At 39.2% G+C, this 23,875-nt stretch overlaps 2 protein-coding genes across 2 annotated transcripts; one reads left to right on the forward strand and one right to left on the reverse strand.

The window, feature by feature from the left end:
• Nucleotides 1-2,130: 2,130 nt before the first annotated feature.
• LOC115807073 (cholesterol 25-hydroxylase-like protein 2) lies at nucleotides 2,131-2,994 on the reverse strand. Its single transcript, XM_030767933.1, has one exon. The coding sequence runs from the start codon at nucleotides 2,992-2,994 to the stop codon at nucleotides 2,131-2,133; it is 864 nt and encodes a 287-aa protein (XP_030623793.1).
• A 6,494-nt stretch (nucleotides 2,995-9,488) lies between these two features.
• s100z (S100 calcium binding protein Z) lies at nucleotides 9,489-12,136 on the forward strand. The gene is made up of 2 exons (XM_030767935.1): nucleotides 9,489-9,629; nucleotides 11,978-12,136. The coding sequence occupies exons 1-2, from the start codon at nucleotides 9,489-9,491 to the stop codon at nucleotides 12,134-12,136; spliced, it is 300 nt and encodes a 99-aa protein (XP_030623795.1).
• The last annotated feature ends 11,739 nt before the right edge of the window (nucleotides 12,137-23,875 follow it).

Genomic DNA, 23,875 nt, shown 5'->3' on the forward strand with positions numbered 1-23,875 from the left:
ACTTGGCAGGGATCAAATAAGAGCGATGTTTGTGGGGTTTTTTTTGTTTGTTTGTTTTTTTTTTCTTGTAGAGATTTGTGATAGGGCCGTTGCCCCTATGTGCTGGCCCCTTAATTACCTGTCTGATAATCTGGTTTGTGAAGAATTTCCACAGTCCCTTTTTTTAAAAAGCGTCTGTGGCTTTGTAATTGCAAATAATCTGGATGTGATGGTGCCAGGCTGGGCAGACAGCAGCGCCTCTTATGCATGTCTTAGCGCCACCTCCCACATCTGCAAGAGAGTTGAGAGCCAACGCTTAGCTTTCTCACTCCCATCCTCTCTCTCTCTCTCTCTCTCTCTCTCTCTCTCTCTCCCTCTGTCTCTCTCTCTCTCTCACTCTGTTTGTTCTCACTCTCTCACTCTGTTTGTATGTAAGTGTGAGGCCCTCTTTCATCCTTTCATTAACAGGGATGCATATGTGTCCAGACAGCGCAGAGTTCTTTGGTCACAGCTCCACTGATTTCTGACCCAAATATGTGCGAGAGACACAGAAACAGGATGTCACAACAGCACAGACGGGTTTCTCTCCAACCTCGCCATCGAAATTTAAATGCATTTAAATTTAAAACAAACTAAAAAAAAAAACAATTTACACTTGCAATCTACAAATTTCCATATTATGTAAATGATGCATTGCATAACATTTACATAATGTTATGACACCTATTGACTGTATAATATATGCCCCCCCCCCCACACACACACACCCCCAACCCCTCTCACAGGCTCTCTAATGTGTGTGCCAAAAGCAATAAATCATAGATTTGATGTCAGGAACAAACAGTGATCAGATGCATTGGGGGTTTTTTTTGTTTTGTTTTATTTCATTCAGCTGAGGAAGTGCATTTCACCAAGCGCACTGCGGCCACGCATAAATCATCCCACGAAGAATGTTTGTTTATTCCAAAAGAGAAAAGGCAAGGTCTCAGAAGGTCATATGACCACTGCGCTGGTTTCTATGGAGTTAAGGAATTATTAAAACAATCCGCCTCTCATTCAATACAGACTCTGTGTAGTCATCAGACTAGTCATTCACATCAAACTACATTTGAAGGGTCAAAGACAAAAAAAAAAACAAGCTAGGAACCAAGGTGCCAAGTTTGATAGGTCTAACCCTTACAGTTTTTGCTGTGCAAACAGTTTTTGGGCAGAAAAATAATTGTAATAATAAAAATAAAAAATCAGAACTAATACAATAGGGTTCCAGCAGCTTCACTGCTTGGACCCCTCAAAAGTTATGACGTGCCTCCAAACACACATGCTGTTATAGTTTTTCCATTTGTGTGTGTGTGTGTGTGTGTTATTTTCAAGCAGGAGCATGAGAGGGGCATGTTTTCACACATCACTTCATTTCAATTAAGATCAAATACATCAAAGGACATTATTTTACACCGGCAGGATTACCAGAATGTATTACTGAGCTTTCAAGTGAACAGCACTTCTGCGTATTCAAGCAAACGTCCCATTACTCACTCTATCACACATGACTAGACCCTAAGAAACCATAGAAGACTTAACCAAAAAAAAAAAAAAAAGAAGTTTCAGAAATTTCTCTCTGCTCACAATTCAAAACAAAAATCCCAAATGTACAAAATTACTTTAAATTTCTCTTCAGACTAATGACATTTTCTCCTTTATTATTTAGCAAAGCAGAAGTTACAAGAATTTTCTCCAATCTTGCAATGTTAAAAGAAAAGCGCCAACAAAGTTACACAAGTGCCTGGAACTACTTGAAGTTGAGATGATGTAACCATACTGTATTTTATCATTTTGGATTGTATATTAAATACCTGAATACCTGAGATGTTTATCTATTTTTTTTGCACTTCAGTTACCACTTTTTAAAAGCGTTGCAAACATATTCTTTTAACACTGCACACATTACACCAAAGTAAGGTAATTAGGGTTCTAATGAAATTCTATATAACAAAGAGGCATATTCAACAATCAGGCAAAAACAAATTCTCCCATGAGTACAGCTCTTGTTCAATATGGGGGGTCAAGTTTTGCCATTTTCTTAATCAGTGCTGTCACCAGAGATGATGTGTGTGTGTGTCTCTCTCTCTCTCTCTTTCTGTCTGTCTCTCTCTTTCACTCTCTCCTCTTCTCCAGGTCAGCATCAGTGCCACACAGCCAGTCCCAGTGGGAAAAATAGGGGGCAAAATTCGTGCCAGGCTTCTGGTGGTGGAAATCGTGTTTCAGTGCTCCTCCCCACAAACCAAAGGGTACCAGTCGATGCAGCGCCCAGGGGAAGTCGTACCCGCTGTGGTCATCCACGGATGCCCACACGTTCAAAACCATGAAGGTGTAGCCGGTCAGGGTGTGGCACCCCAACAGGTGCGGGTCGAAGGTAGTCCATAAACCCACACTCACAATCTCCCAGGCCGACATGTGCTGAGTGACCCAACAGAATGGGCGGGAGTACTCATGATGTATGGCGTGAAAAGTGGCATACAGCCACCTAGATGAATGGTGAAGCAGATGCCACAGGAAGTACTGGAAGTCAAAGAGGAGAAAGCAAGCAAGCACACCTGAAATTAAGTCCCACATGGAAGGGGCAGAATCTTCTAAAAGCAATGGAGGCCTCCACCACCACTGAGCTACGCTTGCAGGCAACACCAACACAATCTGATGGTAGAGCGTCAGACCAACCGCTCTGTTAATATCAGTGCTCTTTACCGGACGCTCCCGGTGAATCCGGTATTGGTTAACAATTGGGGAAACAGTGCTTATCGCATCCAAAGCACTGAAAAACAGACAGGACAGGAAGTACGTTGAGACGGATAAGAAGACAGACAGCAGCGGTGACCTCAAAGCATCCGGATAATTGTCACGGAGATAGTCCCACACTGGCTGTAGGAGAGGTTGCCCAGGTAACGCTGTGTGTGTCATTATTTTACTCACGTCATTGCCACATCTGCGTTCTGTGAAAGCGATGGTGTTTAAGCTCTCCATGGGTGATCCAAAGAAACACAAACACACACACACACACACTCTACACTAGAATTAGCTCCTCACACACTGAAGTACTGTGGTCTGTGCGTATGAGAATACTGACAGTCCTCCTGGAGGTGCCTCCGAATTTACGTAACGTCAAAAAGGCAGTGCCATCTTGCTTAATGATATTACATCACAATGAGCACATGTAATACACTGTCCAACAGTAGCTCTCTGCACAGAGCCTTAGAAATTCTGAGAGAAAACATTGACGTTTACATGTAAAGTATGCGTTTTCTTGGCAAAGCTCTTGATTTCCATGCTCGACATTTTTCAGGGTGTGTCTTGAGGGAAGTTTAACGAGGAGTTACACATGACAGAATAACACAATAAAACATTTAGATAGCTGGTAAAGGGAAGACACATTCCTGAACAATGCCCAAACCAAATATTCCATATATTTCTAGTAAAAACCTCTCAGTCAACGTGACTTGTTTTGACAGCTCCTAAATACAGGTAGATTGAACTTGTTCTTGCTGGGTTTTTGTGATGACACTTTATTCAAAGGTGAGGTAATAAAAGCTGTCGGCATAATTTAGAAAGGCCTAGATGACAGAAGCATAAGGGCTTTCTGTATAGCAAATATGCAAACGGTTTACTATGTAGTTTAAGTCATATTACTCTCTAAATAATGAAGTCTTGTCATACAGCAGTACTTTGGCATTGTATGGGCTGAAAGAGATTTTACTGCAAAAGAGTAACATGCTTCTACAAAAAAAGTATTATGAATGCTAAAAAGTTTGACACTTGAAATAATTATATCATGACTGCACAAACTATTCTCTTCAAAACAAGTGTAAGATGTTTGCACATTAAACATTTGTATGTTTCATGATCTAGTTCCAAATGCTGAAAAGGGTTTTCGCTTCAAATGAAGTACAACAGAATTCCACACAAAATATGTAGATGTGTTTGGTTAGTCTATTTTGAAAAGGTCAAAAGAAAAGTGACAAAATTATATATCAGCTAAAGTTGCAAGGAAAAGCATAATTCTTTTTGGCTAATATAATGGGTATACTTAGTGTCTTTGACAGGATCTCATTAGTTGTGTCCAGAGGAAAATTAGACGTACCGGGAGTCGCTGGATTTCACAGTGGAGTAAAAAAACCCAAAACAGGAAGAGTCCACCATAGTAATCAGTCAGACATTTTAATATTGACTATTCATATCCATTTTCCTCCCTGTGACATTTTTTTTACACCCCAACAAAATGGCGTCCCTGGCGAGTGGCACTACATTCAAAATACTGTTCACAGGTTTTAAGTGGTGTCAAGACATGTTAATAACTGTTAATAACTGAATGTGGACTGGGACAGGCGATAAACAACTTTTCTCATTATTGTACCTTCTTTGGGCTAGATTCTTGCTGAAGCACCAGTAGATTGATCAGGCCCAATGGTTCTGAGAGACTGTGGGTTAGTATGATTGACTTCTGTATTCAAGAAAACCAGGAAATGTAAAGCGCCCACATTCAGACAGATACAGTTCAATCCAAAGGTGCGTTTTGTGTGTTAAAATGTCTTTATGTCTCTCATAACCACATTAGACGATGCAGACATAGGTAACACGATCAGACAGAGAAGACACTTAGCATGAACGTGCACAGACTTCTATTTATCAGAATATGCCAGGTGTGGAACTGGAGTCACATGCCACTTTATCAACAGATGCAGAGAAAGCTTTGGACCGTCTCTAATGGGACTGCTTAGTGTAATTCAGATTTAGGAGAACATCCCCGTCGTTAAGACTCTGTATCACACCGCAGCACTTTCTGGAATAACCGGCACTTTCCACTCTTTTCGCATTTCCATTACAAAGAGGTAGCAAACAGCGCTGTCCTTTGTCCCCACTGCTGATTGCTTTGTTCGGTTAAAGCTCTTGTACAAACTGTGAAGCAATCTGAATCACCCTTAACAATAGATGGACGTAGGCATCGTGTTTTCCTGTACATGCTGTTGTCAACATTTTATATTTATTAAATGATGATGTCTCCATTCACTGATTCCCAAAAGCATGAGGCCAGGGGGGTCTCACCACTCAGATGAGGGGAAAATGTTGAATTCTCAGTGACACAGACAAAAACTTTAGTCTCTTCCTACCTGCAGTTATCAAGAATTACTATGAAGCCATCATGCAGCACATAAAGCCTGACTTTGCAAATATTGGCTTCCTGTGTTCCTATGTTATGCCATTACAGTTCACACTGGCATGTGTTATGTTATCCCATATGACATGAAATGATGTCATGATTTTTCTAACGCAACATATGGTCATGCATGTTCTTCAAGCTGTCATGTCACATTTTTTAAGGTCTATGAGTGAAATGTAATTTCTTTGCAACATTTGGTTATGAATGAGTCATACTTCTTTCATTACGTTCTTATGCATTCATATTCACATGCAAATATGAAGGAGAGATGTGTACAGCCCTCTTCACAATGCTTTCAAAACAAGTGTGGCCATTTTATGGCCTCTGTGTTCGATTTGAACTAGACAGGTCTAAACAAGCGTTTGCATTTATGCAATAGCAAAACAAACCACTAGGGGACAGAGATGCATCATTTTTTGAGACACAATGCACTTGGTCTCAACTACAGTCTTCTTCATTTCCTTAGATTGTAGCATGACCACAGTTTACCTGCTTACCCCACTTGACACAACATCATCAGCAGTAGGAAATCAAATTTTATATTGTAGTTCTGGGTTTTGTTTTTGAAACTGGCCCTGGGGTTTTTTGAAACCAAGTTCCACTACAGAGCATTGTTATAGTTCTAGGAACTAGATCTCTGTTCCATTCTTGACATTATTGTGTTTACAATCATGACTCTCTCTCATCAGTATCACGAAAAAGAAAAAGAAGTGGAGAGGGTGGCTATGATGCCATATAGAAGTCATAGTGCTCCTCTCTCTGTCTGTCTCTCTCTCTCTCTCTCTCTCTCTCTCTTTCTCTGGAATGAAATGACCCTTACTGGAAACATAATCTCTCAACACATACAACAAAGCACAATATTATATTTGATTTCCTACTGTGTCAGAAGCATTTGTGGCATCATTATCATCATCGCCATTAGTGTGATGAATAAAACAGTCTCACAGAAACCATGAGCAATCGGCAATACAGAAGTTGAAGTTTAGAAGATTTGACACCAAAGTCTCCTTAAGAGCAGCAAGGCAAAACATATAAATATCAGCCGGAACATGCTGTGAGTGACCGACACGTAACAGACACAACAGGTTGACAAATTTTCCCCTTAGCCATACAAATGAGTAGAGTATAAGGGGTGTAGTGCTTTTGTGCCGATACTGAAAGCCCCGGTTCCGTCGGTTTCTGGTTCACGGTTTGTGTGTAGTGAACTGCAGAGTTTTTTTTTCCAACTCAGCTTTCATAAGACAGTGTTTTTGTCCTCCGAACGTGATCTCAACTCAGAGGGAACACTTTTTCTTTTTCTTTTTCTTTTTTTTTAAAGAAAAGCAGAACATCCCACACTATGCTTTTGATCTTTAAGAATGATGTCAATCATAATTTGAGGCCGTAACGCCTTTTCTTTTTATTTTCATTTCTGACATATGCATCGTGCATTTCACGAGGTGCGCGTATGCTTTTACTGAGTGGACATCCGCAACAGCTTTAATGACAACGTCGACCGAGTAACTACTTTACATAACAACAAAGCAAGTGCTGTCATTGCTTAGACCTTCCACAGTATACATTGTATTAGAATAGGCTATATGAATCCACATTCAACACATTTTGAAAATATTTATGAAATAACGTATTTATGATTAAACATTTAAATCTTAAAATTAAAAAACAACTTTTTCTTTTAAGCCAAACAATGATAAAAATCTATTTACATACATACTACATATATGTACTGTATATCTATATCTATCTCTCTCTCTCTATCTCTCTCTCTCTCCACTCACACACATGCATGCACATTATATATATATATATATATATATATATATATATATATATATATATATATATGTGTGTGTGTGTGTGTGTGTGTGTGTGTGTGTGTGTGTGCACATCCATGTACCCTCTAGCTGTAAAAAATCACAAGTATACATGGCGCCCCTCCGTCTGTCATCTCCTTTTCTTCTCCTTTCTTCTTTCGCCCAGCCATTTAGCCACAGATGCTCAGATGGGAAAGGGTTTCATCACCCTAATGAACGGAAAACACTTTTAACTCCAGGACAGGGTACAACACACACCTGATACACACCTGAACATCCTGCCTCCCACAGGTACAAACCAGGGAGCAAAAAATAGATCCAAAGAAACCTAGAAAGGTAGAGAAATGCACCTGAGCAGAAGAAAACTGGACTTTTGAGATGACCACTGACCTGCAAACACATTTAAAACTGCGTCAGCATTCTTTTTCAAACTGGTGTTTGAAATTTAAGAGGAACTTCATAGATTACCTCACCTTTTTGAGTAAACAAATGAATGATCCACGTCATCAGCACAGCGGAACCAGCGTAGCACACGTAGCATGCGTAGCCTTGACACCACTTGTTTTCTCGAGTCATGAGGATGTTATTTTTATAGATGCACTGTCTGAACTGCAGCATTGAGGGCATGACTTAGATGTCATCACAGGTCATTAGTTGTGGAAAACAGAACTAACAGACGAAACATCCATACAGCGCTGATGGTATGGATAGTATCTGTTTTGTTTGTTAGTTAGACATGCACTTTTATCCTAGATGTTTTCAAGAGAGCTTTAGTTTTGGCCAAATATTCTCTTAAAGGAGTGAATATGTACATTTTATCTCATTTCTGCTGTTTTTTTTTTATCTGAGTTAGTTCTGGCTTATGCAGTCCTCCCTTAACAGAAGTAATGGAAAATGGCCAGAAGTTGGTTTTATAGTGTAAACTATAGGGGTATTCGAGTGTTTAGTTTTGAGGACTGATTTACACTAAGTCTTTCGTTTAAGATAAGTAAGGTCCACTTTGTTTGAATACCTGTGCAAACATTACATTTCATTTGAGAAACAAAACTGAACAGAAGTAAACAATTTATTACATTTCAAACCAACCAAACTAAAACAAACTATATCATAATAACTATGCCTATATGTACCCTCTGGAATAAGTCAGTTTAAAGAGAAATGATGGAGGGATGGGAGTCAGAGGAGGGCGAAGTGAAAGAAATTATGGAGGGATGGGAGGAGGGAAAAGTGAAAGAGAAATGATGGAGAGATGGGAGGAGGGAGAAGTGAAAGAGAAATGATGGAGGGATGGGAGGAGGGAAAAGTGAAAGAGAAATGATGGAGGGATGGGAGGAGGGAAAAGTGAAAGAAATGATGGAGGGATGGGAGTTAGAGGAGGGAAAAGTGAAAGAGAAATGATGGAGGGATGGGAGTCGGAGGAGGGAGAAGTGAAAGAAAAATGATGGAGGGATGGGAGTTAGAGGAGGGAGAAGTGAAAGGGGGACCAGTTTGGCGGAAACACAGAGTCAATGTTATGATGTGTATGTATGAAATCAGAACAACCAGAGCAACTGTGTCCTCTGGGCCAAGGTCACGATTTAAGTCTTTTTAAATTTATTTAGTAAATAATTATTCAATATGTTTATTCACTATTGTTTACTTCTGTGTATTTCACAGCAGATTTGAAATCTGGATTGGTAAGAGGGTGTTCTTGAGAAACATCCAGAAAGCTTTGATGATTTTGTCTCATGGAAAGAGAGATATCATAATTACAGATTAGCCATTTGGAGAGATATGATTGGCATTGCATGTATGTGTGTGAATGTATTTGTAAATATTTGTTTGTTAAAACTGAGGGTTAGAACATTCCTTACTGTTTCTTTTGCCCTGATACCCAGTTGATTGTGTGTTTGTAGTACTCTAGGGAGGATGGTGCATTTACTTTGTGAGGTTACTGGAGTGTGTTTTCAAAGAAGATCTTTGTATAAACTGATGTAGCAAAGAGAGAGTTAGAGAGAGAGAGAGAGAGAGAGAGAGTAACCATGGGTGTCTCACCTGAGAAAGTGAATGTCACTATGGCAATGGAGGAGGACCTTCATCTGCTACAGATAACTTAATATAAACAATTAGACTCCCTACACAGACTTACACACCTCAGCTCCACAGCACTCCAACCACGTAAGTCTCTTTCTCTTCTATTCGACCATGTGAACTGTACCTCGACCTTCATAAGTCACAAAACAAAAATCATGAAAGAGGATTTTAATTTTCAGTGACCTATTTCGTCAAGTTTAAATTCAATTTATCACAACAGGCATTGTCTGTAGGTTTCCCTAAAGAAGGAGGTTAATTGTTGATCCTTGGCAACTCAGGTTTATGATATTTTATGCCGCATATCTGATATTTGAAACGGTTCATATTGGTTTTCAGAGACTGAACATAAGTCATTAAAACTGAGATACTGACTCTCTCTTTTACCTCAGGTCTACTATCTTAAAGCATCCACCGTCATGCCGAGCAAACTGGAGGGCGCGATGGACGCGCTGATTACGGTTTTTCACAATTACTCTGGAAACGAGGGAGATAAGTACAAACTGAACAAAGGCGAACTGAAAGAGCTTCTGAACAGTGAACTCACTGACTTCCTTACGGTAAGGCCTCACGATCAATGAAAATCTCACTGATAATTCTTAATCCACCCCATCACAGATATCTGTATTTCAATGCTGAACTAGTCTTAAGGCTATGCTTTAGAGGTTGTGGTTAATTAATTCATTCCTGGTGTCATATATTGTAATTAACGGAATTAATAAAAATGTTTTAATATGTTACAAAAAATGACCATATAAGAAGACTAAATGCATGTTAATTAGTAGTTTGATGAGGGATTTCGGAAACATCGAATCACAGCATGATATTCTTTCCATCCAGGAACATGATATCTTTCTACATAAATTGGCTTAATTGTCTTCTCATTTCTTGTTCAACCTGAAATAATATTGAGTATTAAATTTGAAACCAAATATGGCATAGCTTACAATTTTGACTGTTGGGGACGACTTGGTTTAGAGAGCTTTGAACATTTCGGCTTCTTTCTCTCAGTTAACTTGTTTCCTACATAATAGATATTATTGTGTGTGAGTATGTGCGTGTGTGTGCATGTGGGTGCGTGTGTGTGAACAAGAGTTGTTCTTCCATTTTCTATGATATTATGTAGCAGAAGTAACACCCACAACCCTGTTCGTCCAGACTCCATACTTCAGTGGGTTTTTCTTGTCACTGTGTGTTTAAACCTGCACAGGTAGATAGCAGGCTTGCTTTACAGCCTGTCTCTGAATGAGCACAATCTGTATGTATCTCTCTCTCACTCTCTTTCTGTTTGTGTGTGTGTGTGTGCACGCGTGCGCACTCGCATGCATGTGTGTGCGTGTGTATGTGTGTACATGTGCGTGTGTGTGTGTAAATCTGGATAAGAGTAAATTGCCTCTGCTCCCTCCATGGATAAGAGTCTCAGCTGTGTACGCATCATCAAGGGTAGATTGTTACTTACACATCATCAGTCACAGCCCAGAACACTTCCAAATATAGATCCTTCATTCCCTCCACCCCCCCCCCCCCCTTCTCTCTTACTCCTTTAAAGCCACTGCTATTACTTATCACTATAGTAACTTTGCAACTTTTTTTTGGACAATACTAAATGCATACATACTCCATCAGTCACCATAAGTAGAGAGATAAGCATTGAGAGACAGACAGAGAGAGGAGGATTTGTATCTTTGCATTGTTTGCAAAAAGGCTCCCAGATAACCTCAGTGATAGCATTGGCAGTAACCATATCCTCTATCTACACATTCATCTGTCATTCAAAGCCTTTCACATAGACACACATTCCACACACACAGTCTGTCTCTCTGTTGCTTTCTCTGTCTTTTTGAGATAAGCTGTGTGTTGGAACTCTTTACTAAAAGTTAAGACCCAGGCTTATACCAGATAGAGGTCTATCCGTGGCCAACGGAATTATTCTACTACTGACTTCACACACCATTGAACAGGAGCATATAGCCACAACTAGCAAACAGTTTGTTTCCCTAATGAGGAGATGAGGAGGCGTATGTGTTTGAATGTGGGTTATACTTTGTGAGTAGGCTGCGCATGATTGAACACATCCTCTTCGACAGTCAGACGAACAACGACCACATAATGGAGTCTGTGATGGCCCTTCCAGAAAGGGCTTTGTTTTCCAGATGGAAGAGCCATCTGATTGATCCCAAGAGGAAAGATACAAGAGAACAGTCAGTTAGCTGTTAGAAAGATTAGAACCTTATAGCAGTCAGTCAAGTGAAGTCAGATGTTAGAAAGATCATTAGCTCACGTGACTGGAGAGGAGACCAGGAAGAACTGTATAAAAAAGAAGGCAGTGACATCATAAAAGAAGCTCTGGACATTTAGGAGCATTAAAGAGCCAGTTAAAAAAAGGAACTACTGCTTTGACAGCTAAAGTAACATAGTATTCAGACGGGCCCATAGTGTTTTCTTTGACATCACTATCTTTGAAATCACTTTTATATTTTTTATTCTCCTAGTCTAGCATCATACGTAATACCCAGTTAGACGTTAGGTACCACTGATTGACATTCAGGCCTCAGATATCACTCCACTGGTTCTTAGAATGCCTTATTCTTCACTCGCTGTCCTTCTAAGATCTATTCCTCCATTCTAGAAAAGAGATTGTGAGTCAGTCATGCAAACCTTTGGTTTTACCTCATAAACAAGCAGAAAATCAAATGGTAACTCTAGTCTCAGATTAAAATCAACTGTTCTCAGTTTAATGGTTAATATTCAGATTCTACCAGACCCAAAGCTTTCTGGAATGAGTCCAACTTCATGCTTCAGACAGACAAATATGAGACATAAGATTAGTGTCTAGAGGAGTCAAGGTCAAATGAAGGTCCTTTACGTTTGTGGTTTTTCTTAACAAATGATAATTTCTTGTGTTTAGTCCCAGAAGGACCCCATGCTGGTGGAGAAGATTATGAATGATCTGGATTCCAATAAGGATAATGAGGTGGACTTCAATGAGTTTGTGGTGCTGGTGGCAGCTTTGACTGTGGCCTGCAATGACTTCTTCCAGGAACAACAAAAGAAGAGAGGAACCTAGAAAAAAACGAAAAACAACAACAACAAGAAGAACAACAAAAGAATGATGTCCCAAACAAACAAGTAGAAATACAGTTTTCTCATATGTAGATGAGTTTGTAGCACAACTTTACTTAAAGCCAATGTGTAGAATGCCAGGTCAAATACACGTAAAGCGATATAAATGTTGTGTTATTAGACTGTAACAAGTTATATGACTGGCGTGAAATTGTATGATTGCTCATAATGAGATAATGATAAAACAGTGGTCGTATTTGCTTAAAATCCTGAAGTCGAATAATATATCTGAATTGTTTGCATGATATTTAAGAATAAATTATGTCAGATACTTGGATTTGACTTTGGTAAAGTTATGATAATTTACCTCCAAACTAAATATGCTGTCTCTGACTCTTTGTCTTTTTTTTCTTCATTAACTTGATTGTCATTTCTAATTATGGCTAATTTAATCTGTGTCTAAATGAAGTTATGCTGAAGTTGTGTTTGATCCTTGAATACAAATCCTTCAGTGGAAACTTAACCTGCTGTTTTATGCATGTTTTTAAGTTTTTCCAGCCTTGCTATGATAGTTGCAATTTACTGCCATTTTGCTGTGTCAGAAAAAGCCCCTCCAAGGTCTATTAATGCTAATGGATCATCGATTATTTATCTGTAAAGGCCAGCTCCTCATTTAAATTGAGTTGAAAAATATGTATCTCTTCTATTTTATCTAACCCATTTCATTTCATTAACCTGTCTACTAAAAATGTAGCTCCATGTTATTAACCAAGATCTTATCTGCTTCCTGTATAATGATACTTTGTGTGTGTGTGTGTGTGTGTGTGTCTGTGTCTGTGTGTGGTGGATTTTGACAGAGAGAGATAGGGAGAGAGTGAACGTGTGTGTGTGTGTGTGTGTGCGTGTGCTGACGTTGTCTCTGATTCTTGTTAATTTCAGTCCTAATAAAACTTGTTCTTCGTGTTCAAGAATTTGATACCAAATTTAACAACATTAAATTGCCTAAAATTGCCTCTTTTCATATTTTCCATCTAGGTCAAAGTCTGCCTGGCTTTTTCATTGGTTGTTCGCTTGATTAAAAAATAGAATAATGCTTTATTTGATTAAAATGTTGGTTGAACAGCTTATGTCCTTGACTAACAAGGTGCATACTGTTTTTTGACTGACTGATTGGATGATTTCAACTAATTGGCTGGATGTCCCAATCATTTTGGTTTAATATTGTATATCATGTCCTGATATCATGCATTTAAAAATTCACTTATTATGTCCATATACATCATAAAATCATTGTAGATTAACATATAACATAGAAACATATGTTAAATGTATCATACAGTTACATCATTCAATCATATTGTTAAAATAAACCAAGTGGTGTCAAATTTATCAGCAAGCACATAGTACCGCCAACTACTTCAGCAGATATAAGCAATTGCCAAGATATAGGAAATAACTGAAAAATGAGAGGTACAGCAATGAAACCGAGTGATTCCACACAGAGAGATATTCTGTGGTCAGGCGGAATGAGTAAACGTCTGTTATTATATCTAAAAATACAGGCAGTACTATATCAAACAGCATAAAAAGTCACGCAGTTAAATGAGTCACCGTCCAGCCTGTTCTCAACAAGGGAGTGAGCGCCTGTGTGGCGAATTGCAGATGAAACTTACAGACCCAAGTGTTTGTCCTCCTAAATGAAGAGTTCCGCAGAATCTGTTTTGGCACAAGCTGCCTTTTCCTTGTCATGTAAAACTCATCTTTATAAGGCAAAACATGTCCATTCTAAATATAGTGGTTTCTTCAAGGATGACAGTTGCCTCATCCACATGGATGAGTTGTCATTGCATTGTTGAAATGAGCGTAAAAAACAATGTAACCCCATACTGAAATGGCCCTCACAGTCAGTAGACCTCACCCCATTTTACCATTAATGAGAGAACCTGGAACTGCACCTGACCGGGGTTTTCTACTATCATCAACAAAACACCACTGAATGAATGATGTTGCAACCCCTCAGCAGACAGCCAGACACGAGTGGAATTTATGCCAAGCCACAGTGGAACTGTGCTGATAGAAGATGGTGGCCCAAGATCTTATTGCAATGTTTTACATTGGTGGGTTCTGTATTTTGGAGGTTACATGTATGAACATAAAGCAGACAGATTATAATTTTACGTGAGCATAATTTACACAGATATTTTCTGTATTTCTGATGTGTGAGTGTGTGTGCTTAGATAACATGATAATAAAAAGCAATCCATGTCATAACACTAAGACGCGTGTAGGTTTATAAATATACTCCTGCATATTACTTCTACATATTCATTTGAGTATGTCATTCTGTATGTGTTTTATGAGAAAAAAAGACACAAATCACACAAACAAGGATTTTAAAAGTGTGTTTGTGCGTGTGTGTGTGTGTGTGTGTGTGTGTGTGTGTGTGTGTAGACATGCAGCAGGCTGTGCTAGCACAGTAGAAATTTCCGGAAAATTTCTGAAGGACAGGTCAAGTTGATCTCTCCAAATTTTTTAATGTAAGTGCTGATGTCATAGCTTTGCAGGTATTCATTTCCAAGGCTTGTTAGTCAATACCCCTCTCATTTTTTCTGCACTGCAGGACAAATGAATACCCTTGATGATCAGCCATGATTTGAAAACACAGCACCCACATCTTCCTGTTTCATTGCCTACTTTAGACATTGTCTGTTTGTGGGGTACCACAATAACCCAATTAGTACTCTGCACATATCATCTTTGAATAGAAAACAGGGCCAATAGTTAAAGAGTAGATCCTTTTCTCCTCTCTCATTCCTATTTTTTGTGCTTATCCTCAAAGTGAGACATCCCCCCACTCATTACAGGTAATCCAAATGTAATTGGCTGTAATTGTGTGAGATGATGAGTATACTTCAGTGGATATGATGCGATAATTATTCTTTTTTGTACTTTCCCATAATAGCCATTTAATCATGTTTGTTTCACTTTCTGCTAAAATTGAGCTTTCTTCTTTTTCTCTTCTCTCTTTTTCTCTGTCCATGATTCATTATTTTATCTTTTCCACCTCTTCTTTTCCTTTCATTAAAAGGTTCGTGCTTGTATAACCCACAGAATCCCCTCTCCCCTCCAGAACTTTCTCTCCCACCCGCTTTGTCTCCGTTTCTATTCTGAAGGTAATTTACAAAAGAGTTTAAAAAAGAATCATGAGATATATCATTTCTTTCTCCGTCTCAACTGTTTGCCACAACATGTAGGGAACATTCAGAGAGAAGTGCTGCACCGCTGACCTCGTAAATTGTGTCGGTGACATAGCAAGAAGATTTCAGTCGTCGCCCTGGATAACAGCAATTTCAATTTTCGTTGAGTTCAAGGACAAGATCTCTGTTCAAAAATTGTCGTCCACTCATTCAAGGTACCTATTCAGTAATTTATTTCCAAAAAACCTGGACTTAACTAATGGAGATGATATGAGGATATGTGGGGCAGCCGTGGTCTAAAGGGTAGCGAACCGGGCTTGTGACTGGAGGGTTGCCGGTTCGATTCCCAGGCCCAAAATCCACGGCTGTGTGCCCTTGAGCAAGGCACTTAACCCCAATGCTCCCTGGGCGCTCACCAAGGAAGGCTGCCCACTGCTCCTGTGTCTGGTGTGTGTTCACTACTGGTGTATTGGATGGGTTAAATGCAGAGGACAAATTCACTGCTCACTTCCCAGTGTGTGTGCAGTCACTGAAACTTACTTATAAGATGGTTGCCAGATTGTGTTTTCTGTAGTTTGTAAGCAGGGCTGTAACCAGGATCAAAATTCTAGCAAGGTCTGTAATGGAGAGGTGTGGTGTAGACATAGTGAAGAAAAACACATTGCTGAACGTGCATACCAGTTTCTAAAGTGTACACGCTGCACACTGCTCCTTTATGTGTTTCATTCAAATGCACGGTTAATCATAAAAAACCTGCAATGCCAACAAACAGACAGGTCCTCATAGGTAGTTCCGGCCGTGTTTCTAAGGAAGATGCAGTTGCGAATGAACCACCTCGTTAACTGTGGCATAACTGATATGGTCTAGGTTAAATAAAACATAAAAAAAAAAAAAAACTAAACCAGATATGCTGAACGTAACTAAACCAATTGTAAAGAGAAAGAAGCCAGAACACTCTGAATTCTGGGTTTTTTGCGACAGGTCTTTTATTGATTAGAGACAGACCGGAGCTTTTGTCTTGCCGGTGACACACAATCATGTTGCGTCACTGCAGGTTTGGCCACCGGGCATTCTGGGACAGGATGTGAGAGATGTCGGAGAGATAAGGGCAACTGCCTGTTTCTCGGCACGATGGGCCAGGTCCCACGATGAGAGTCTTTTGTGTGGTTAAATTACACAGGGCACATCAGTGCAGACAATCTCAGAACCTGTTCAGAGACAATGACACATACGAGTGTTGTGAGAGAAAAAAAAGAAAAACACATCGTTCTCTGTCTGCCTCACTCTCCTCTCTGCCTGAAGGAGGGGGGGGGGGTGTGGTTGGAGGACAGTGTCAGTCGCCTGCATCCGATCATAAAAACATGCTCTCATCACTCACATAGAGAGAAAATGGACTGGGGGAAAAGAGAGAAAAAAGATAGAAGGATAGAAATAGGGAGCGACAGAGTGTGGAGTGCTTCTTATTGCAAACAGCAGTGTAAAAACATAAACTTTATACACATACCCACTCACACAGACACACACACACACACACACACATACAAGCAGTTTAAGAAAAAGTGAGAATTGTGAAGAAAAGCAATAGCTCCTTTCACTTGTAAGAGTTTGATTACGTGGCGGTTGTTTCTTTAGATAGAAGAGAAACCTTTGAGGGTGAGCAAGGGGGGAGAGCGTGAGCTTACAATCATCACTTTTCATTTTGCTTTATCAGAGAGTAAAACACCTTAAAAAAAGGGAAAACTCTACTTTCTGACTCTTATCTCTTCACACACCTTCCTACCATTCCACTGTCATCCCCCTGCGTCACTCCCTCCACCTCAGGGTCCTCATTAGGACTGAGCGATGTGGCTGTGCGCCGGTGGGCACCATCGATCTTGTGCAGTCATTGTTACGGACAGGTAATCTGTTTTAAGACCTGAGTTATGGTCCTCTAAGTCGGGGAGTGTGTGATGCTCAAACCCTAGTGACTCTGCTATCTAAAGCACTGCAGTCGCTAGTAAACTCAGTCTTTGGGCTTTATGCTACCCATAGACACTGCACAAAATATGACATTTTCCGGTCAGGATGATAACAAAGCTGCTATTTATGGCTTAACGTAATGAAAAATCTTACACTACATTGACGCTGTCATTTAAATTGTGCTCATTTTTTTTTTTTTTTTAATCCAAACTAATGTGAGGAATTTCTTTCTGCTTGTTGAACACAGGATCTGTGTTTATGTCCTGGCAGAGTTGGTGATGTAGCAGCTCTTTGATTGTGATTTTAAGTGTTTGGGTGAGTCTTGATTTTGTAGCAATGGAATCAGTACCTAAAACACTGACTATGGGGAAAGCCATAAGCTCTGATTTATTTGTACTTTCCAAGTGGATCATCATGAGTAGAAGTTGCTTGCAATGGATCAGAGCCATAGGTAATTGTGCTCCAAGTGCTCTAAGGCTCATAAGCATGAGCTTACTCGTGACAGCCTCTGGGCTAGCTAAACACCAAAATGGGGGGGGGGGCAATTATGTGGAAAAAAACAAAATCATAATAATAATAATAATCAGTTACATAGCAGTTTTCAGTTTAAGGGACCTGAAACTCAAAAGTCCTCCCCGTAAGCGTCTGTTTATGTGACACTGTACCCAACATGAGCCATCAAAATGAGACAAAGATGGAGATGAGGAGGAAAAGTTGTGAAGAAGACATTGTTCTCTGTTGGATTTACCCTTTGGGATTGCAGATGGAAAGAGTTTGGCTGTGCCAGAGACACAAGACGTCAGTTCGAGTCATTTTTTCACACCTCCGTGGTTTTCCACAGCAGGTGGATGTCAGATTATCCATTCATAAACAACACGTGAGAAGGAGTGTTGGGTTGTTTCCTAACTCTTCTGATCCCATTGGTCATACTTGCAGACTGAAGTGATGGATGATGCCACCATGCACGAGCCAGTCGTCTTATCCTTCACAATATATTAGTGCATTTGCAAACAAAGCTTCCAGATTCTTCCAGGCTGAGCCAAGTAGCTTGTGACGGTTACGCAACACTTTGCACCTCTTTCAAACTCACATCTGCCACTCGTTGGCTGCTCAGCGGAATGCAATCTCGTTCACGTTTGGCATAGCTCATGACGTCAAAACACAAGCATTAGGAGATTTGTTTATAGAGATGATCATCGCTGCAGGTTCTCTGGCAAGAGCAATGGACATAACTGCAGTCAAGAATCAAAGCAGCATTCCAAAGATGTGAGTAATGTCAGTTGTTAATAAGAAGTAAATCTTATCTCCTGCACAGACAGTTACATGTAGGAAAAGTTCTCACCTACATATCTATAGTAAAAACAAGATCGTTTGGGGGTTTTGTTTGTTTGTTTGTTTGTTTTTGTTTTTGCAGGATCATTTTCTAAGCTCTGAAAAAAAAGTAAATTTTATTTGAAAATATTAGCTTGTGACTGAATTGAGCAAATGTAAATCGCACAAATAGGACACATGTTAAACATTGTGCAATTTCAAAATGATTGAACAGTCATGCAAAACAAAAGACTTTATTAAGGTATGAATCAGAAAGGGGTCCTGATGAATCATGGTAGTATCATATCTTCTACTGGCAGGACTGAAAAGAAAAAAGACGCTAAAACCGAAACTTGCCTAAATCCTAAAATGAACCAAAATGATTATGAAATAACAGCCTGTCCCTCAGAAGAATAGTGCCTCTCACTCCATGAAGCCTTCAGTTGCCATCTTCAAACCATTTCCCCGTGACCTACAGTTAACCTTCTGCCTCTCTCTCTTGACTTCAGTGCGTTAGAGTTTAATGCATATTCCCAGGTTAGTTACATGTACCTGAGCCATTTTCTATGACATTGATCAAGAACTCAATTCTGAGAGTTTATTTCTCCTGTGGCTCAGAGTCAAAAAGCCACACCAGCCTCGGCTCGGAGTGACGATAAGATCCACGGCCGAAGTCCATCTGAGGACATAGATAGGGAAGGCAAACGGGGATAAAAGCCCAAGTGTTTCCAAGAAAATCATGCACGCTGATAGCAAAGGTTGCAGCAGGAGACAGGAGAGGACGAAGCACAGTTCTGGAAAATAAATAAATAAACAACCTCAAGTCATGAAGCATATGAAATGTTCAGATAAGTCTCAGACCAGTTCATGAAAAAACTGATCTGAATACAGAAACTTTTAAAAGGGTTTATCGTGTACAAAATGTTCAAAATAATCTATATTCTTTATGTGAAGGCTACCTATACTTATGCCTCTCACAACACATCATCTCACACTCCAACAGAGAAATTTCACGTTTCTATTGATTAAAGCGTGCCTCCTACTGTTTTCCAACTGTGTTTTGCATATTGGATGATGAAGATGAATAGAACATGTAACAGGCTGCTATGCGAACATAAATGCACTGCTAGATGTAATTCTAAATTCAGGACTCTGGTTGTCTCCTGCTGATGACCTACCGTGATGAGTTTCTACTGTCGATCACATTTCAAAAAATGGAACTGCCAAGCGCATCCAACCACCCAAGGACGACAATTCATTGGTCATGAAATTTGGAAACATCATTGGTACAAAACCTGCATTAGGACACAAATGGACACAGTGTTTTTGGAGGAATACAATGAACAGAACAAAGATAAGCAGATTACCCTCAGCATTTGGAAGAGGCATATCCATTAGACAGGTATGTTCTTTGTGATTGTAACAATGGGAGTTCCAATCCTATTGCTAATGTCATTAACCCTAGCAAGCTGGAGTGTGTTAGCGGCAATATTAGCATCTATTGTAGTATTGTGATAAAAAAGACGGGTGTTATTAGCCTAATCAGAGTTTTTCTCCTCATAATTTTTCATCCCCCGCCAGACACTAATACAAAATTCTTTGTGTCTCTTTCGTGTTTTTTTTTTTTTTTTTTAATCAAATGAGTCATTCCAATTATGTAAACTCTTAACAAATTACGTGTGGTGGACGCCACTCTCTCCAGAGTTAGCTGGTTTTCTGACTTGACCCTAATTCATCCCTGTCTCATTATGACATGAATGCCTTATTGAAAGAAACCGATGGCTGGCAGTGGACCCGACCTTCCCATAAGAACTTTTAATGAGTTCTGATCACACCACGTAACGGTGGAGGAACTGTGATGTGAAATATTTAGGCCTACATTTCGTTGTCAATTTACCATGCACTATACACTATGAGTGTTTGTAAGCTAATCATTTTCAGTGTATAACAATGACAAGGATCAGTTTATGGGGTGGTGGAATTGGTTGTTTGATCCCCCTTGAGAACTTTGGATGGTGTTTTTTGATTCCTTGAGTTTTTCTCATAGTATTGCTATTACTCTGTGATCCACAACCTAAATAAGGGCTGAACAAGAGAGGTCAGAGTGTTCCAAGATATCTTCCAAACACTGGAATGTGACTTCAGAGCCAGGTAAAGCAGTACCTAACCATGATGTCAAAAAGAAAGGGCAGCTCGATCTTTAGGGATTATTTTTCAAAGAGAAATGAGATGTCTAATGCTGAGATTAATGTTGCATATTGCTCATACTTATTTAAAAATGAACAGCAAAAATTCTGGTATGCAGGTACTTGGGCAAGTCCCTATTTGATCAAAGAAGCTTGCCCAAAAGAAGTAAAGAGTTGGACATTTAGCAAGCTAGCTAATACCAAACTAGGTCAGTCTCGCTGACTTAGCCTATTCATATACATAAAATTACAACACACTCCAGCTCTACAGAGTTCTCTTTGAGGTGGTGCTGGACTGGTCTCCCTGCCAGTTAACTTCATGCATGAAACACAATACTGCCTTGCACTCTGTGAGATTAAAAATACAGGTAACATACCAGCTGATCAGATTACATAGTATATGTAAATTATATGAATTATGTGTTGTAATTTATATAAATTATGAGTTATATTTCCAGAGAAACTAGCCTATATTATATAATTGTAATCATATAACAATATAATCTAACGTTATTATATCGATGATTTTGACACTCACAGTATGCTGGAGTCTTGCATCGATATGGCCTATGACATCTTCAAAGGTTTGCTGAAAGAAAATGCAGCTCTGATCATATATCATTCACCCCATATGTTGGTGAAGACACTCAGACATAGTGAGAGGGATGGGCTATGAATAATGATGTTTTATGGGTATGATGCCCAACCTAAAACTGGGGAAGGACCCAAGAGACACATGCAGCACCCAGATCTTCATCTGCCTTGTTAAATATTTACAAATTACGAACTGCTTAGCAGCTTCTTGCACAATGTTAAGACATTTGAGACATATCTCAGACTGCTCACAGATAACGTTCAGAAAAAAAATCGATTAAAAAGAAAAACGAATCCAACACACGTAGTGTATTATTGGTGTTAAGGTGATGATCAACATTGGCCAGTGGTCAACAGGTATTATGATAGGGAGGTATAAACATACATTTGTTCAGCCAAGCTATCTAATAGCAGGCAACTGGTTTCTAGTGGACTAAGATCCACTTGAAAATATGTGGGTGTATAAATTAGTGGTAATCACCTTGTTTAATGCCAACTCTGCCATCTCTCTTTATATTAAGTGTGGGGTAATGTGACATTAAGGGATTTTGTATGAAGGAAGGGCAAAAACAAAACAAAACAAAACAGTGCTTCTTAATCGAAAGTGAAAAAGGTCAACGCTTGCAAGCGAATATAGAGGCATTCATAATAAGAATATGTAACACTAGACTTAAGTGTGGGCTAAAATCGCTTCAGTTACATGCAAAATATATGAAAATGTCGTCATTGTTTCAAAATGATTCCCCTGACACCGAAAACATGACATTTAAATGTGAAAATAAATACGCATTGAATTCCTGATATTGTGTGACAGTGTCTCTCTCTTTTCTCTCTGCAGGTTTTAATGAGAAACATCACCTCACGCTTGATTAAAGGTCGAGACTCACATTATCCCAGTCGGAACCAGGCATCCAACAGAGGCTTAGCAGGATAATTGATAACGATCTGGAATTCCCAGTGGGGAGCTTGTAGAGGTAAGCACAGCTGTGCTGCTATCCCACTGTGTGCTCCAGAGGAAAAATCATCCACCTTTGGAAATTACTTTAGCACTCATAGTCACACGGGCCTATTAAATGTGAATGTTTATGTATGTGTGTGTGTGTATTCAAAGTGTATGTCTGTGTCTTTGTTTTCTGGATGTGTTTAGGAGTGTACATGTGTGTGTGTGCGAGTGTGTGAGGTGTGTTTGCATGTATGTGTGGGTGTAAGTGTTCGTTTGAGTGTGTGGTGTCAATGTGTGTGTGTGTGTGTGTGTGTGTATGTGTGTGTGTGTGTGTTCAGTGAAGGATGAATTGTATTATAGAATGTTTAGGCATGGGTGAAATGACATCAGGTTTCCCAGGTACATTTATTTTCAACCCAAATTGCTACTCAAAGATCAAAGTCAAGCTATGACGGAAATCTACGTCAAAGAAACGTCAGCTACGATGATGCTTTTTAAACATGAAGATAGACGCAATGAACAGTTGATGCGTGTACAATGTGCGGATCTACAAAGAACATTTAATGTGTAAATGTACGAAGTTACAATGCCTTTAAAACACTGAAAGTTGATGATCAAAAACTTGGAGAAAGTGTTTGCTGTGAATGAAATTTTCCATGAAAATCTTCACTGTAAGGATGTGACACATGCTCAAGACACATGTACTGCCAGACTGTAGCATGATTTTGAAAAAAAAATAAAAACTTTTGAAAAGCATTCATGTTCATGCAGTTTATTAACCCTGTATAAGAGGGATAACCCTCTTCAACTCTGATTGTTGAACAGAGAAGACCACTAGTGTTTTGTTTCTGCTGGTCACTGTATGTCACTTATAAGCTTAACAGCACATGTTTTTCTCAGTCACAGATCAGACCTGGATTTGACAGCAAGGGTAGAAACCAGCAAGTGTGCAGCCCGACGGCATCAATGCAATACTATTGCTGTGTTATGTGTAATGGTACAACAACACTGTTATACAGAGTGATTCTCTACAATTACCCACTGACATATGTATAATTGTATTATTATAGGAAACAGTTTTGCAGCTAATTAGAAGAATTAAAAAATAATTATCCTTTTTAAAGAAAAGCTATTTCACTTCTCTAGACCACAGGAGTCTTTATCAGATGAAGTTCAAAGAGAATCAGAAATCAGCAACCCTGGAATTTAATTTGCTCATGCTGTTTCATTTTATTACAAAACATTCTTTGATACAAATAAAAATACTGCATTGGACTTTGTGTTTGGAAATTGACCGCCTGTAATCGATGGTTTAAGAATCAAACATGAAGATGTTGAGAATATCTCTCTCTTGTGATAGCGGTCCTCCAAAGACTTTTCTTTATCTTTGTCTTACCTTTACATCTCAAAAATACTGAACAAAACATTAGCAGTGTGCACCAACACAAAATAACATTTTATTAAGTTTCCATTGGTCACAAACTCAATCAACACTTTCGATGAGAAGAAAAAGAAATGCAAATAAAGAAAGAGAAATATGAGGTATAAAATAA

Source organism: Chanos chanos, chromosome 3 (genome assembly GCF_902362185.1).
Source record: "Chanos chanos chromosome 3, fChaCha1.1, whole genome shotgun sequence".
In the NCBI taxonomy this organism is placed as follows: Eukaryota; Metazoa; Chordata; class Actinopteri; order Gonorynchiformes; family Chanidae; genus Chanos; species Chanos chanos.

Bases quoted from the DNA above. Each gene is read 5' to 3' on its own strand.
- LOC115807073 (XM_030767933.1), bottom strand. From the start codon at position 2,994: ATGGAGAGCTTAAACACCATCGCTTTCACAGAACGCAGATGTGGCAAT.
- s100z (XM_030767935.1), top strand. From the start codon at position 9,489: ATGCCGAGCAAACTGGAGGGCGCGATGGACGCGCTGATTACGGTTTTT. The intron at 9,630-11,977 runs GTAAGGCCTCAC...TCTTGTGTTTAG, and splicing joins AACTCACTGACTTCCTTACG to TCCCAGAAGGACCCCATGCT.